Genomic DNA, 14,870 nt, shown 5'->3' on the forward strand with positions numbered 1-14,870 from the left:
GCCTTAGAAACTAACCTAGGATAAGTACAAAGGACTTCAAGATGATTGTAAAAAATGGAATTAAAAGATAAATTTATTTTGGTGCAAAATAATTTTTAATTCCATGCCTAGGTTTTTGTTCATAATGAACATTTCTTAGGAAGTTTTTGAAGACCTCTCACATGCAAGAATTTCAAAGTCATTTGCACCAAAATAATCTTATTTTTAAATTCTATTTTCCTCAAACTTCTTGAAGTGCCTTCATTCAATATTCATCTGATACTGTGCCCTTCAAGGGTTCCCAAGTGTCATAGACTCTGTCTCCCCATAACAGCCAGTAGATTCCAAATGACTAATCATAAACTCACTCAATCTATGCTTTCACCTTTAGCCAGCCACCTTGACTAGTCACAGTATCTTTCTCCATCAGCAACTGCTCATCCCAGGATCTTTTGAGGCCCTTGCAGAAAGGCCAGTTGGTACCTGTTTTCTTCCTTCCTTTATCTTCCTTCCTTCCTTCCTTCCACTGGAGAACTCTTGCCAACCCCCAAGACACAACTGCCTTATCACAAAGATACATCAGGATAAACTAATCCTTTATTCTTCTTCGAACGATTTCTGTAAAGTGAGATTGTAGGGGCGGGTGTGTGTGTGGGGTCTTGTGGTGGAGATGCCTACATATCACAACAATGTAGCTGGGTTTGATTCCCAACTCTGGCCCCTGACTTCAGCTTCCTGCTAATGTAGTAGCCAGGTCCTGTGGGAGACCTGCACTGAGTTCCTGGTTCTCAGCTTTGGCCTGGCCCAACTTTGATTGGTGCAGGCATTGGAGGAGTGGACTACAAAATGGGGTCCTGGCTGTCTCACAAATAAACAAATAAATAAAAATAAAAACTTGAGAAAATTAAATGGGATTGGAAGAATGGCAGATACAAAAGACACTGTTTACATAAATAAATTTGAGAAATCAAATAGGTCTGTTTGCCAGGGAGTCTCGGTAATTTGACAAATGTTAACATGCAGCTTTTGTCTCCAAGAGGGGTTATGATACACAGTGGTCCCAAAGGTATTTAACCCTGAAACCCTCTTCTCTGGAGCACCCTGCAGCTTGGTGGGACATCCTGTGAGGGTGCAGCTGTAGAAGACATATTCCATTCTTTTATCCCACCAACATGTTACTGGCTGCTGGCCAGAACACTGGATTTTAGGTAGCATGGGATCTGTGGGTTGTAACCTCTGCTTAGTGACTATTTTGATGTGCGAATTAGAAAAACCATTTCACCTGTTTATACCTCATCTTTCTCACCCTTGAAAGGGAGATGATAATGTTGGCTATCTCATAGTCGTAAAGTACTTATTGGGCCCAGTGTGATGACTCAATAGGCTAATGATTCCCATGCAAGTGCCAGCATTCCATATGGATGCCAATACCTGTAGTGGCTTCTCCACTTTCCATCCAGCTCCCTGCTTATGGCTCAGGAAAGCATACAGGATAGCCCAAAGCCTTGAGATCCTGCACCTGCATGCAGATCTGACTCCTAGCTTTGAATAAGTCCAGCTCCAGTTGTTGTCATTTGGAGAGCGAACTAGTGGATGGCAAATATTTCTCTCTATCTCTCTTTCTTTCTGTAAATCTGCCTTTCTAATAAAAAAAGTGCTTTTGGTAGTGCTGAACATGGTAAACACGCAGTGAATGCCAGTCATTATCATCATCATTATCATTGTTATTACTAGGCAAATTTGAAGGAGATGCTGAAACTGCACAGAAAGGTATACAAAGCAAGGCAGTATCTGACAGCCTCGCCCTGGGTGGATAAAATGACAGGAAGAGGGAGCAAAGATCTCTTTTGCTCACTCATTTGGGGCAACCTTTGTGGTATCATCGGGGGATTAGATAGTGTTTGAATGCAAAGCTGTGAGTCTGTATAGAAGTAGCAGGAAGAAGAAATACATGGACATCCACAGAGGAAATACCACTCAGGCAAATGGTGGGAATGGCAGGAGAGCAGTGGAGGTGGAGACAAGTGTTGGAGAGAATAGCTGGCATGTTCTTAAGCTGGCAGGAACAGGGAGGACCTTGAATGCTTGCTTCAAGGTGTGGGTTGTCTTGGCTGGGGGATCAAAGCACCAATGATGAAAAGTGAGAGTTGACATCTCTGAGCATCTGCAGCAAAGCCAGTTTATGGAATGGGAAGCAAGAAGGGGAACCCGGTTAGGGATAAAGCTAGATGAGATGGTGGGTCACGAGGGGTACGGGCCGATGCAACTGCTTCGGCAGCACTGTGGGACTTAAAGACCACCCTTCCCAAACACAGTTTGTAAATCAGATCCACGAACCCAATGTGGGAAACAAGGGCATCTTCCCCTGCATGCGTTTCCAGAGTGACTGGTCCTAGGAAGTAGTCCTCACTCTTCAAGTATGGTGAGATTTCAATGAAAATATCTGGCTGTGGCTGACAAAGGCTCCGGTCCCTGTGTGCCAGGAAAGCCTTCTGTTTCCCTCCAGATTCCATTTGCCTTCTCCTGTGTTGAGCACCCATGTGTAATGCCTAGCAGGGTCAGCTTTTTCTAGATAATACGATTCTTCAGTCATCCCAGGAAGTTGACATGGCAGACAAGGGAGGTAGCAGATGAGGCCTGGGGGAGGGCCAAGGTCTTGCAACACACCTTGGGTAAGCCATTAGGTGGGAAATCAAAGATATCTCGGTTTTTGAAACAGGGACCCAGCACACATAGGGCAAGAAAGGGCGTTTGAATCTTGGCCTTGGGCAGAGAAGCATGATAGAATACTGACCAAATCTGATCTGCCAGCTCATTCTGGGTCCATGAATAAATGTCCCTGTGCTCCTACCGAGCCTCTGAACGAAGCTCAGGCAGATGGAACGAGGATATCATTATAGGGAAATAGGCTGGGGATTAGGGAAGCTGGCATGAGTTTCCAACCTCATTTTTTACCTTTTTGAAATCTCCACTCCTTTGATATTCACACAGCATCATGTCGAAGAAGATTGGTATGGTGGCTTTCCGGAGCTCAGCCTCAGGGATAAGTGTCATCTCTAATATAGGACCCACCATGCCTGGGATAAAGCAGATTTTGTTCTGGCCTGAAAGAGAAGAGGGACGGGTTCTCTTCAGACCAAGCCTGAGGAAAGGAAGGGGAGGAGGGGTAATAGTGAATGCATACACAGTTGTTTACCATAAGGCAGGCTCACGGTGAACACCTTACGTGTATTATTGCCGGTAAGTGGCACATGCATCATCCCAAACCGACCACGTTATTAAGGATAATCACATGGGTGTGCAAAGCGCCTCACTGTTTACAAGGCTTTTCACCTGCATTATTGCTTCTGCAAATGGGCCTCTGATTGAAACTGTGAGGGATGGCACAGAGGGGTGTGGAATTCTGCGTCTATAAAACATGTTTTTGCTAACTTTTTCCAGAAATGAGATGGGCCAAACTCAGTGCGAAGAACCTACTATAGCAGTGTGGCCAGGGGAAGGGTGAGGTTTCAGACCCCTCAGAGTCAGAGGAGCCACAATTTCTTCCTCTCCTGCCTCATCTCAAGGCATTTCCACATTCCTTTTCCTTTGCACTATGCATGGTGGCTTGCTTCCAAGGTCCTAAAGCTATCTTACCATTTGAGGGTGGGTCAAAATGAGCAGAACTGAGCAGATGTTTCAGGTCACCCATATCAGATGCTGCAGGTGTGAGGAATGAAGGGGAGCACTCAGGAATTATAGGGATTTCTGGGGCGTCAGGGCAGGTGCATTCAGGAAATGCTGACACCTCATGCATTGCACTCACTCATCTCTTTCTCCTCCTGGGCTTCATACCCCACCTAGGTTTTCCTCCCTGTCAGAGTGAACAGTTGTGGTCTTTGCCTGGGGCAGAGAAGAGAGAGCTCCTGGCGGGTACCCAAACCTAGGTGGTATGGCATATAGCTTGGTGCAGTTACTTTCAATTTAAGCTGAGAGAATGAGCCGACAGGGAAGGCAGCAAGAAAACAAATTTTCATTCAGCCCAAATTAGGCTTAATGTTGGGAGTATTTCCCTAGAATCCAGATAAAAAAGGCATCATCCCAGGGATATCTTCAGTTTCTAAGAATGAAGTGGTGAAGTCAGATAGGCACAGAGTTGAGTGAAAGATCAGGAAACCTTTACAGAATATCCGCTTCATTATAGGACACATTTGGATTACATTTGAGCCTAGAGTCTTTGCACTGGCCCAAACAGGATTGGGAGAAAAATCATACTTTCAGGCAGATTTGTAGTAATTGCTAATCTAGGTTTCTGATTTTTGTCCTTCAAGATCCTTTAAGTCTTTTCAAATCACAGTGGGGTTTTAAAATTCAAAGTCAAGTGCAATAATAGGTAGAAGGTAAATGGGAAACTACCAGATAAGCCACCATGGAATGGAGAAATTGCTTATGTAACAAAGGCCTTTGGAATACTGGAGGGCATTGGCCATGATAAGGATTTATCTAAAATGGTTTAAAATAAAAGGCAGACAAACTGTGGACTTGGGATTTCTCTGACACTTTTGACCTGCATTCTCTGTATATTGTTGAGGTGATATTTGACAGAACAGGGAAAGCGAAGAAAAAAAGATGTTGATCTCTAAATGCAATGTGATCTCAATGGCCTTACAAGGCTCCCTAAAGAAAACATATTCTTTTACCTCTAAAATGAAATTTCAGCACATTGGATTTTGTTTTCAGATATACCAAATGTATTTGTATGAGTGCACACATCTTTATATGTGCATGAATGTACACGCACACACACACATCTGTGGCTAATTGAGTAAGGATTCATTTGCGAAAAAGAAAATCTGGTATTCAAGAGTCATAGCTGCTGCTGTATTTGAGAAGAGGAAGGAAGGTAAATGGCTAGAGGGCCTTTTATATCAAGGAAACTGAATCTCACTGGAATAGGTGCCAATTAGAAAAGGCTGTTAACACTGGCAATGAGCAGGCAGGATAAATCCAAATGCTGAATCGCACAGGTTTTGGGGAAGGATCTGGCGACATTGAGCACTCGGAGAAAACAATTTAGGTGTGTGAATAGGAAGGAGTCTCAGTGTTCTCTGGCTTCTAATCCATAAATGGCCTCATCCACCTCTCTGCTAAGGAACAGACCAAAGGACTGAAGGATCAGAGGTTGCTAAGAAGGTGACCTTTGGAGGGAGGGAAGTGGGTGTGTGTGAAAATAATGTTTGTGTACTTGACTGTGAATATAGTTGAGCAAGTCCCTGACCCCACGAGGCTGAGACTGCATGGCTCTTCCAAGGCTGGCATAGATCCTGAAATGAATGCGGATGAGGACAAGTTAGAATCTTCCAGATTTCAGAGCATCCTAGAGTAAGCATCCTGGAGGCTCGGAACTAATGTTGAGCTTAGTGAGCAAAACAAACAAACAAACAAAACTCATTCAGTTTAAAAGTGTGAGAGTGAACACTGTTTTCTGTGGCCTTCCATCCATTTTAGGCATGGGCAGGTTCCCTCCTGGCCAGGCAATCAAGTCTCTCCACATGGCTCAGCAAGGGTAGAGGCTCAGGCTTCCACCCCGGCCCTTAGAGTCTCACAGCAATGCCTCTAAACCTCCACAATCCCCTCTGTAAAATCAGAAAAATATTAATATCTGCCTTTTGAAACTGTTAAGAAGCTCAATAGAGTGGATTACACGAATGTCTTTGCTCAGTATCTGGCCGTGCAGATGATAGTGGTAGTGAGCAGCACAATGCAAGGTTCTAGAAAAAAACAACATAAAAATATATCATCTAACCTCATGGAGCTGCCTGAGCTTTTCATGGATCTTTCCCATGCCAGTTACCCATTCGAATGAAGACTTGATCTGGGAAAGAGTTGGGATGGATTTATGTCGTCTGCCATGGCTGCACTTTGCTCTATGCTATTAAACTATTTTGTAATCTGTCCTCAAAGATGGTCAAAAAGCCTCAGTTGTATTATGCTGATGCACAGCTTTCCATGGCTTCTGGTGCTCTTGAGGTTAAGATCGGCAGGCCATCTGGTGCAATGCTCCCTCTCCATATCCTGCCTCTGGCCTTCTGTTCTGTCTTCTTCACATGGAACCGTCTCCCTCCACTCAGCACACCTGCTTCTTCCCCAGGCCTTTCATGTCACAATGCCCTTGCCACCCTCTCCTTGGTCCTGCTCTGACTCCTACCCAACATAAGCCCCAGAATTAAAGCCTCACTCCTTCTCTATAGCCACACTATTCAATATGAAGGCTACCAGCCACATGAATCCTCTAAGTCATTGGCAATATGTCTAGTGCAACTGAAATGTACTATAAATGTAAAATATCCACCAGATTTCAAAGGGTCAGTTCCAGTAGGGAAGAAAAAATATCAAGTCTGTTGTACACTGATTATGTGTTGAAGCAATAACATCTCGAAACATGGAAAATAAAATACAGATAGTTTCTGGCTTATGATGGTTTGACTTTTTTTTAACTTTACAATGACGTAAAAGCTATATGCACTCAATGGAAATCACATTTTGAATTTGGGATTTAGACCTTTTTCAGAGCTGGGCAATATGTGATCCAATCATCTCATGTGGGCCTATGGGGGCAGGCACAGCTTTTAGTTCGCACCATGGTAATGGGCAGAAACACCCAGCATCCTTCAGGGGGATGAGTTGCTTAGCTGTAATGTTCAGCAGGCTAGACAAATACAGTGCATTTTTGGCCTCATGAAATTTTCAACTTATGATGGATTTATTAAGATAGAACCCTCAGTGTAAGTCAAGGAACATTTGTATCATTAAAATGAACATGAATGCTTTTAAAACATAGACAATTTAGTTTATACACTTAAGCAGGTGATTCACATTCTATTTCATGTAGGATGGCAGGAGTACAGGGCCCTGGCTGTAGCTGCGGCCTGTGGCACACTTGCTAGGCAGAAGTCATAGAATAGCTGCCTTGCAGCCAGTTTGCCTTTGCAACCATAACTAAATAACTCTGCCACCAGCAGTGACAATGATCCATGAGGTCAGAAGCCCCATCTCTGACTGGTTCTCCATTCTCACCCCAGCCACTGGCACACTGCCTGGCATGGAGAGGGTGTTCATGTTAGTTTCCTGTTGTTACTGTGATAAATCATTGCAAACTTAGTGTCTAAAAACAACACAAATTTATTATCTTCCATTTCTGGGGGTGAGAAACATGTAAACAGTTTCATTAGGCTAAAGGAATTCTAGGTATAGGCAGGACAGAGCATCTTTCAGAAGAGCTCCTCTTGCTTTCCAGCTTCTAGTCATTGCTTCTGCTCCCAAGCTCACAGCCCCTTCCTCTTTGTTTGTAGCCAGCAGTGTAGCTTCTTGAAATGTGAGAACCTGCATTTTTTTTAACATATTGGTTATTCAATACCATGTCAATTAATTCCATAATGTTGTAAACTGTCACTGATGTTATGTTGTGGCTTTAAATTGATTAGGATGATATTCTGCCAGCTCTTCCTTCAGACCACAGATGGTCTCCCCAAGAAACTGTTGAATTTACCTGGACAATAAGATGCTGGACTCTATGCTTGGTATACACTTGCAATGAAAGAATCTTGACTGAATTTGAACTGTAATACTGCAACAAGGTGGAGGAATCCACCATGGGGGGAGGATACGGGGAGGGGTTGGGGGAATCCCAGAGCCTATGAAACTGTGTCACATAATGCAATGTAATTACTAAAAATATATATATTAAAAAAAAGAAATGTCTCTCTAAATCTGACTCTCCTGCCTCAATTGTTTCTATGTAGGAATGCTGACATTGGGTGCATCTATTCCATGGAATATTACACAGACATAAAAAGAATGAAATTACATCACTTGCAACAAAATTATTCCAGCTGGAGACCACTGTGCTCAGTGAAATTAAAGCCAGTTTCAAAAGGACAAATATCATATGTTCTCTCTGATTAGAACAAGCTTCCTGCATAATGGTAAACCAAGTAGATATATATGTATACATGTCTATACATATATTCTCAAATATTAACTGTATAATGGAGTCTAACAAACCGGAAGGTGAAGATATGTTGCAATATGCATCTCTACTCCTGAATAAAAGAATTCCCAATGAAACAGTTAACATACCTTGACTGTATAATACTAGATTTTCTTCCTTTGCCTATACCTAAAATGCTATGATACACTTAAATAGCAGAATGTTAAGCTTGTAACTGTTACTAATGGATTATAATACTGTGATAATATTGGGGGAAATAATGGGAGGGGAAATGAGAAAGGAAAGAGGGAGGGAAGAGATACTTATAATAAAATTGAATCAAGGAAAATGACAATTTAAAAAGAATGCTGACATTGGGAATGGACTCATGTAAATGGTACAAGACATATTCACCATGTTCAAGACCCATAATTTGATCACAAAGTTCCTTTTGCCCTGTCGGGTCATATGCTGGATGGGTTCTGAGTATTGGACAAAGACATTCTGATGGGGGGAGAATTATTATTTTGTCTACCACAGTGCTCAGTATCTAATCTTAACTTCCATTTCTTCCCTGGAGCTTTTTCCCCAGCTCTAAAAAAAAAAAAAAAAAAAAAAAAAAAAAACCACTTGCTTAGTGAGGCTGGTTGGTTGTTTCCTGGAATATCTGCCACTTGCCCATCTTTTCTTGAGTCCTGAAAGGGCCACTTTTTGGGAGCCATTTCCCCAAGTGGATTAATCCTCATGGTCCTCATTTAGTTCCTTTCGGTCTCACTTCCTGGGTGCCTACTATTCAGCTCATTTTAAACAACCAGATTCCATTGTTTTCCTGATTTGATGGCAGGCTCCTCCATGTAGACCTGGATCATGCCTCATGTCCCTGCAATGCTCCCAGCACGGCTGGACCTGGCCACTCTAGCTGCTGGAGAAGAACAATGCTGTGCTCTCACAGCCCTGCCAGGAGCAGCCTCCCCATGTGTGAGGCCAAGACTCCAGTCACTGGGACGTTCTTTTCTTTCCCACGCTGACTGTTAACACCGCAGCACAGCGTTAAACCAAGTGAATGTGGGAGGGTTAAGTGCAAAGTCATTTTAGCAAAATGTGCATGGCTTCGCACCAAGTAGAAGTCAGATGTTATGATGCTACAGCATTGGGAAGAGTAGGTTACATTTGGCATCATTCCAGGATTCAAAAGCACAAATGGCATTAACCCATTAATGACTGAGTCCACAGCAACATGTTTTCTTACTCCCTGTTAAGACCTCTCTGTCTGTACCTTTTCTCCCAAAACAAAGCAAACCCCTCTGTCTCTCTCATACACACACCACACACCACACACACACACACACACACACATCTGGACGCTGCTCAGAAGAAAATTAAGTAATCCTCAAGCCTGAAATCACAGCTTTGCAATTAACCATCTTCTAATCACAGGGTTGCTCATGTTGCTCCTGATGAGAAGATGATAATGCAGTTGATCATGACAGCCTGATGGCTTCCAACAATTAACACAAAATGTAAATATTAATGTGTGTGATGATTTACTCACTATCCATAATCTTTGAAAAACACAGTTGACTATTTCACATCCTTTGAAAATAGTTCACATCCTTGAAAATAGTGGAGCCAATGTTGAGACACAATGGGTTAACCCACTGCCTGGGGCACAGGTATCGCATATGGGCACCAGTTCAAGTCCTGGCAGCTCTACTTGAGATCCAGCTCCCTGCTAATATGCCTGGGAAAACATACTCCCATGACAGGCTCAGGTAGAGTGTCAGGGTCCTGGCTTCAGCCTGCCCCTTTGTGGGCACTTTACTGATAAAGTCAAGGGCTGACTTGGCCCATTTATCACGCGGGGATGTAACAGAAATCTGACTAGCCTGTCTGCATTCAAGAGTTAATTTTCTTCCTTACAAAGAAATCGACAGATGATCTGCCCCAAGCTGTCCCTCTATCCTTAGCAGTTCATCATGGCTTCAAGGCAACTTTTCCTTCTGTAGGAATATTGTTATTTCTGCAATGGAGGACATGGAAAAGGTCTATGGGTAAACATCGGTTTCTCCTTTTCCATGTCTTATTTTTTTTAATTGGGAAATAAATCTGATATGCAGAGAAAAGCTCTACAATGTACATGAAGCTTGGTCACATGGTTACTACCTGGCAAAACTACTGAGAAATTTGTAATTTTCCCCCACCCACCAAAAATAATCCATGCTTACTTAGAAAGAAAGAAAGAACAGAATAGCTATTGCATGGTCCATCAGCAGTCTATCACCGATACTTCTAAATGTCACTCTGTCTTGGACATGCCAGGAGTTGCATGCACTTCCAAAGATACTATGACAAATGTAGTGGTCTTGTTATATTGGCTCCTAATGCACAGAAGCATGCATTCCTGGTGTTTATTAACAATTAACATGGAGAAATATGTCAAAACTTGCATCCCATAGAGTAGAGAGTGGGCTTGGAATCTTTCTGCCTCTACTTTCTCTTGTCTCTGCAAAAGACAAGCAAGGAGACAGGCATATAACCAGTGAGTGGAAGGCCTGTGTGAGCAGGGAGACCACTTCAGGCTGCCGTACTTTGCTCTTCCCTATGGGCCTGACCAGGAGGTGTGAGAGCTTGGCAATCTGTGAGAAGCATCACTTATGTCTTGTCTTCTTCAGTGGAAATCTGTGGATTTCATCTGACCTCTGTCTGTAACTCCTTCTTACAGCAATATCATGCTTGAGTTCATATAGGGAAACTTCACCCCCATTAATGGTTATTAGCTTGATGGGAACATCAAGAGGTCATCCAAGGAAAGCCAATGGAATAGTGTCTTCTGGAGTCTGCATCTTCAGCAGGGTATGCAGAAAGGGAGCAACTTGTGGGCAATACTGGAGGTTGCTCTGCCTGCCCTACTTCCTCCCAATGCTCTGGATCCTCTCCTTCTATAACCTGGTTCTTCAGCAATTTTTCCAATAAACACCTTCCCTGAAACACACAAGTATGATTGCCTTTAATCCACTAATTGACCTTGTACAAACCTCTTCTCTCTAGAGTGAAGTTTCCTCAGGGATAAAGTTGTGGGTTGTACCACACCAGTAGCTTTTAAGTATTTCCTGCCAAGATTTTTTTCTGCCTCCCATCCCATCAAGAACCCTCAAGGGACTATGTGGGATGCTCAGGTGCAGTCTATCATCATGGCTCTGGACTCCCAGCTCACTTCAATTATAATATCTCTGCTTCCTTCCAATTTACATATCAAGCATGAGATATATTTTTTATTGGCCCTCAGCTAAAAATAAATGCTTGAAAAATGCTGGACAATATGATCTCCAAAGGGCCCTTCCAGCTCTGATGTGCTGTGATTCTAAGCAGGTGGAATATTTGGTAACATCTTTTCATTCATCAGCATAATTGGGAGTGCAGGCGTGCCTGCCAAAACATAATCTATATCTAAATAAAATCTCTATGCAAAACAATGGCAATGAAGGACATTCAGAAAAGAGCAGGCTGTGTGGAGGGACTGCAGACAAGCAGGGCAAAGCTCCCTGATTTGCAGTTCTGGCAAGCCCTGGCTGCAGAGCTGAGGAAGGAAAACCCACCACAGCTCGAGTGGGTCTCTGCCACTGCATAGATAACAAGCCAGCTCCTAAGCAAAGCAGAATCTGGGCCTCACTTTTCTGTGGGGCATCTCTAGTGTTTTGAAACTTGCAATTATTTGTCATTAATATTCATTCATTGGAAAACACATATAAAACCCACTGTTCTGAATTCTTTCAAAAAAAATAATAAACTGAAGACAAAACAACCCTGGACTTGCATTCTGGTGGGGCAGCTATTAGCTAGAGAAGGACAACAACTGTACCTTTCTCTGCACCCCATCTGCACCCCTTGGCCCAGGCTACCTGCTGCTTGCCATCCTCCAGATTTCAAGGTCAGGTGCTTGTTATCACCTAGTCTCGCACTTGCTTTGTAATTGTGTTTTACCCCATGGCAAAGCAATGGCAAATGAAATATTAATTATTTCTTAAATCCCTGTCCATATTCAAAATGGAGAAACAAAAGACAGACTGAAAAAGACATGTGCTTCTAGGAAAATGGCAGAGAAGGTAGCCCTCCTCCCCAAGGGGACACAGGACAACACTCAGACAATTTTTCACTTTCACAGCTAAGGAGATGAGAGTTTAGAGGGTGAAGGCCAGAGAGATTGCTTAATCCACCACAAATTCACAGGACAGCCCGCACAATAAAGGGTAATCCCACCCCAAATGCTGACAGCTGATAGTACCTGCTTTATGGAATTCTGGAGGTCTAAAACACATCACAGTTGCTTTGATCTGCATTACTCGCCTTGGCCGTGCCCTTCAGGTTTTACTGAGAAATGCCTGGCTTTGATGAAGAAGCCAGAAAAGAATTGCTTCCCCTAAAGAGGGTAAAATCTCTGGCATGGGTGTGCTGGCATCTATGGTTTCACCTGTCCTGTTTTTGCTTTTCTGACCATTAGAATTAAAACCATGAGAAGGAACTGTTTTCCCAACACAGGATCAGGGATGTCAAATTCCCAGCTTTGGGGCTCAAGGACTGTGAGTGACAGGGCAAGACTCAAGGAAGAGATAGTCTTTTCTGGCCCTGGATCCTCGGCCCTGACTTGGATCTTGTGACTCAATCACTACCTCCTTGTCCAGGGTATATTCTTAGCCCAAGTTAGATGCTGCCAGCCCACCATACAATCAGGCTAATAGTTCATCCACCCTGCTGTGCTTTCCCCCAGGGCAAATGACTGCTGTTCAGAACACTCGATGGGGACTGGCAAACCCTAAGAGGTCTTGGGGAACAAGAAGCAAAGTCTAGGGATTTGGGGTAGGCTGTCACAAAGTTTAAATCCAAGAGTTGAGCAGTCTCTCTAAATGCCTCTCTTGAAGTCAGTCAACAGCCAAGCCCTGATGAGAGCTCTAGGTACCACTAGTAGGTTGCAACGGAGCACAACAATCAGAAGTGAAAACAGGCATTCCTCTTGACTACTCATTCATTCATTCATTCATTCATCCACAGATTTCACAATAAGGTCCTGCATCCTTCAGCACATATTTACACAGCAGGGTTCAGGCTGTGGACAAGGTTTACGGCCCCTGTCCTCCTGAACTCAAAACCATGCTCTGAGACCGCCAGTTATTTGATGTTAACCAAATTATTTCCTTTCCTGAATAACAAAAGGAGGGTAGCTGGGGAGGGTTTCTATTTTGTAAGAGGTGATGCAAAGATTAAACATGGCCACCTTAGCACAAGCCTCACTCAGACTCTTACTAAAGTCTCCTGGTGCCATCTTCTGTGTCTTCCTACCACTCACCTAATTATGCATGATTCCTGTTGCCCATGGAGGTAAGGATAACTCCTGGGGTCACATTTCAGGTCAAAAGACCCTCTCATCTTCTAGGGATCCAAATCTTTCCACTAAGGTTGGAGAGTCATGACATCACCTCATGTAAGAATTGGGACACAGGAAGTAGAATCACCCATCCATCAGCAGTGAGTTGACGAAGTAGGAGGATGTGAGTTCTCCTAACAGCCATGCCTGCCCCGCCTCTTAGAAATTCCAATTTGACTTTGCAGTTCCTTGGATCGGATATCAAGCAGAAGCAGATTCTTAGCGGCCTGGGGAGGTGGGGGCAGCAACCTTCTGTCATTAAGATGCTCATCAGGACCAGGAGCATGCACAGTGATAAATCGTGATTCCAAGCTCGTGCTGTCGAAAGCCCTGTGGCTCGCGAACAGGTAGTCTTGAGAAAGGAGTTGGGCTGTGCAGGTGTATCTGTGTGCCTACTCACCCAGCTTGTACCACATATCACGGATGGAGAAGCCAATTAACCGTCTCATGTCCCCATACCTAGGAGGAACAAACATGTGTGCTTCAGGCACTAGCTTGGAGTAGCCCAAAGAACTCCTCCCCGCTTCCAGGAAACCCAGGCATGCCACCTTACTTATTCAGAATTTTGTTGTACTTGGCATGTGAGAACTGCTCCAGCTGCAGAGAATCTTGAGTGATAAATGCCACGGCCAGATGAAAATAGTTGTTCCACAGCTGTAAACGAAAGAGAACAGTCATGAAGAGGGTGTGAAGGCGAGGATTATTAAATGCTGGGTAATGTGAATAATTTATGAAAATGGCAGAAGACAGAGGCAGCACCACTTTATTGTGTGCACTGCAATTTTCCAACTGGCACTGACTAGGAAATGAGCATCCGAGCCGAAAGGAGGACAATGGGTGAATTTCTCTGGGCACTGACCATGTCCCCTCTTCCACAATAGCATCAGGATGAGCCTGAACCAGAGCATTCTACACTGGTTTTTGTGTTTTATTTATTTATCTTTGGCTGTTGTGCTTAAAAATAAATAAATAAATAAATAAATAAATAAATAAATAAATAAATAAATAAATAAATAAAACCACTTCACCTCCTGCAGGGAGTCCAGGTGAACTGGATTTCTGCCCAGGAATTAGAGGGTGATGCCCTTTCTAATTCCTCCTGTACCTCAGAGGACCAGCCTACAATCCATCCTGTCTTAAAACATGCCTCCTCTTCCTTTCCTTTAGTTCAAAAGGTTTCCAAGCATGGTTCCTGGAGCAGCAGGAGACCTGGGAACATGTTAGAAATGCAAATTCTATGGTCTCTGCCACCAGACCGCCTGAGTCACAATCCCTAGGGAGTCAGACCTAGAAACCTCTATGCTGACAAACCCTCCATTTATTTCAGAGATTTAAACAATAAGGTTCAGAAAAGTTAAATCGCCCTCTAAAGTCACACTGTTGGCAGATGTAATGAGAACTGAGTTATTTTTAATTAACTCAAAAATTAAAAAATGATATTGACACATGGCTTAAAAAATTAACGAGTAAAAAGTTCTTTTTTATCCTGCTTTGGACTCTCAT

At 43.3% G+C, this 14,870-nt stretch overlaps 1 protein-coding gene across 2 annotated transcripts in view; it reads right to left on the bottom strand.

Moving 5' to 3' along the window:
• Positions 1–14,870, bottom strand: part of DOCK2 (dedicator of cytokinesis 2) — a 526,535-nt gene that overhangs the window by 175,426 nt on the left and 336,239 nt on the right. For both annotated transcript variants that reach the window (XR_009247240.1, XM_058677931.1), the window contains exons 31-33: positions 13,921–14,021; positions 13,768–13,826; positions 2,935–3,083 (exon numbers count right to left, since the gene is read on the bottom strand). Coding sequence is in view for 1 of the 2 variants with exons in the window: in XM_058677931.1 (XP_058533914.1) it covers positions 2,935–3,083; positions 13,768–13,826; positions 13,921–14,021 (309 nt within the window). In the remaining variant the exon portion in view is untranslated. The remainder of the gene's footprint in view (positions 1–2,934; positions 3,084–13,767; positions 13,827–13,920; positions 14,022–14,870) is intronic.

This window comes from Ochotona princeps, chromosome 19, assembly GCF_030435755.1.
Source record: "Ochotona princeps isolate mOchPri1 chromosome 19, mOchPri1.hap1, whole genome shotgun sequence".
Taxonomy (NCBI): domain Eukaryota; kingdom Metazoa; phylum Chordata; class Mammalia; order Lagomorpha; family Ochotonidae; genus Ochotona; species Ochotona princeps.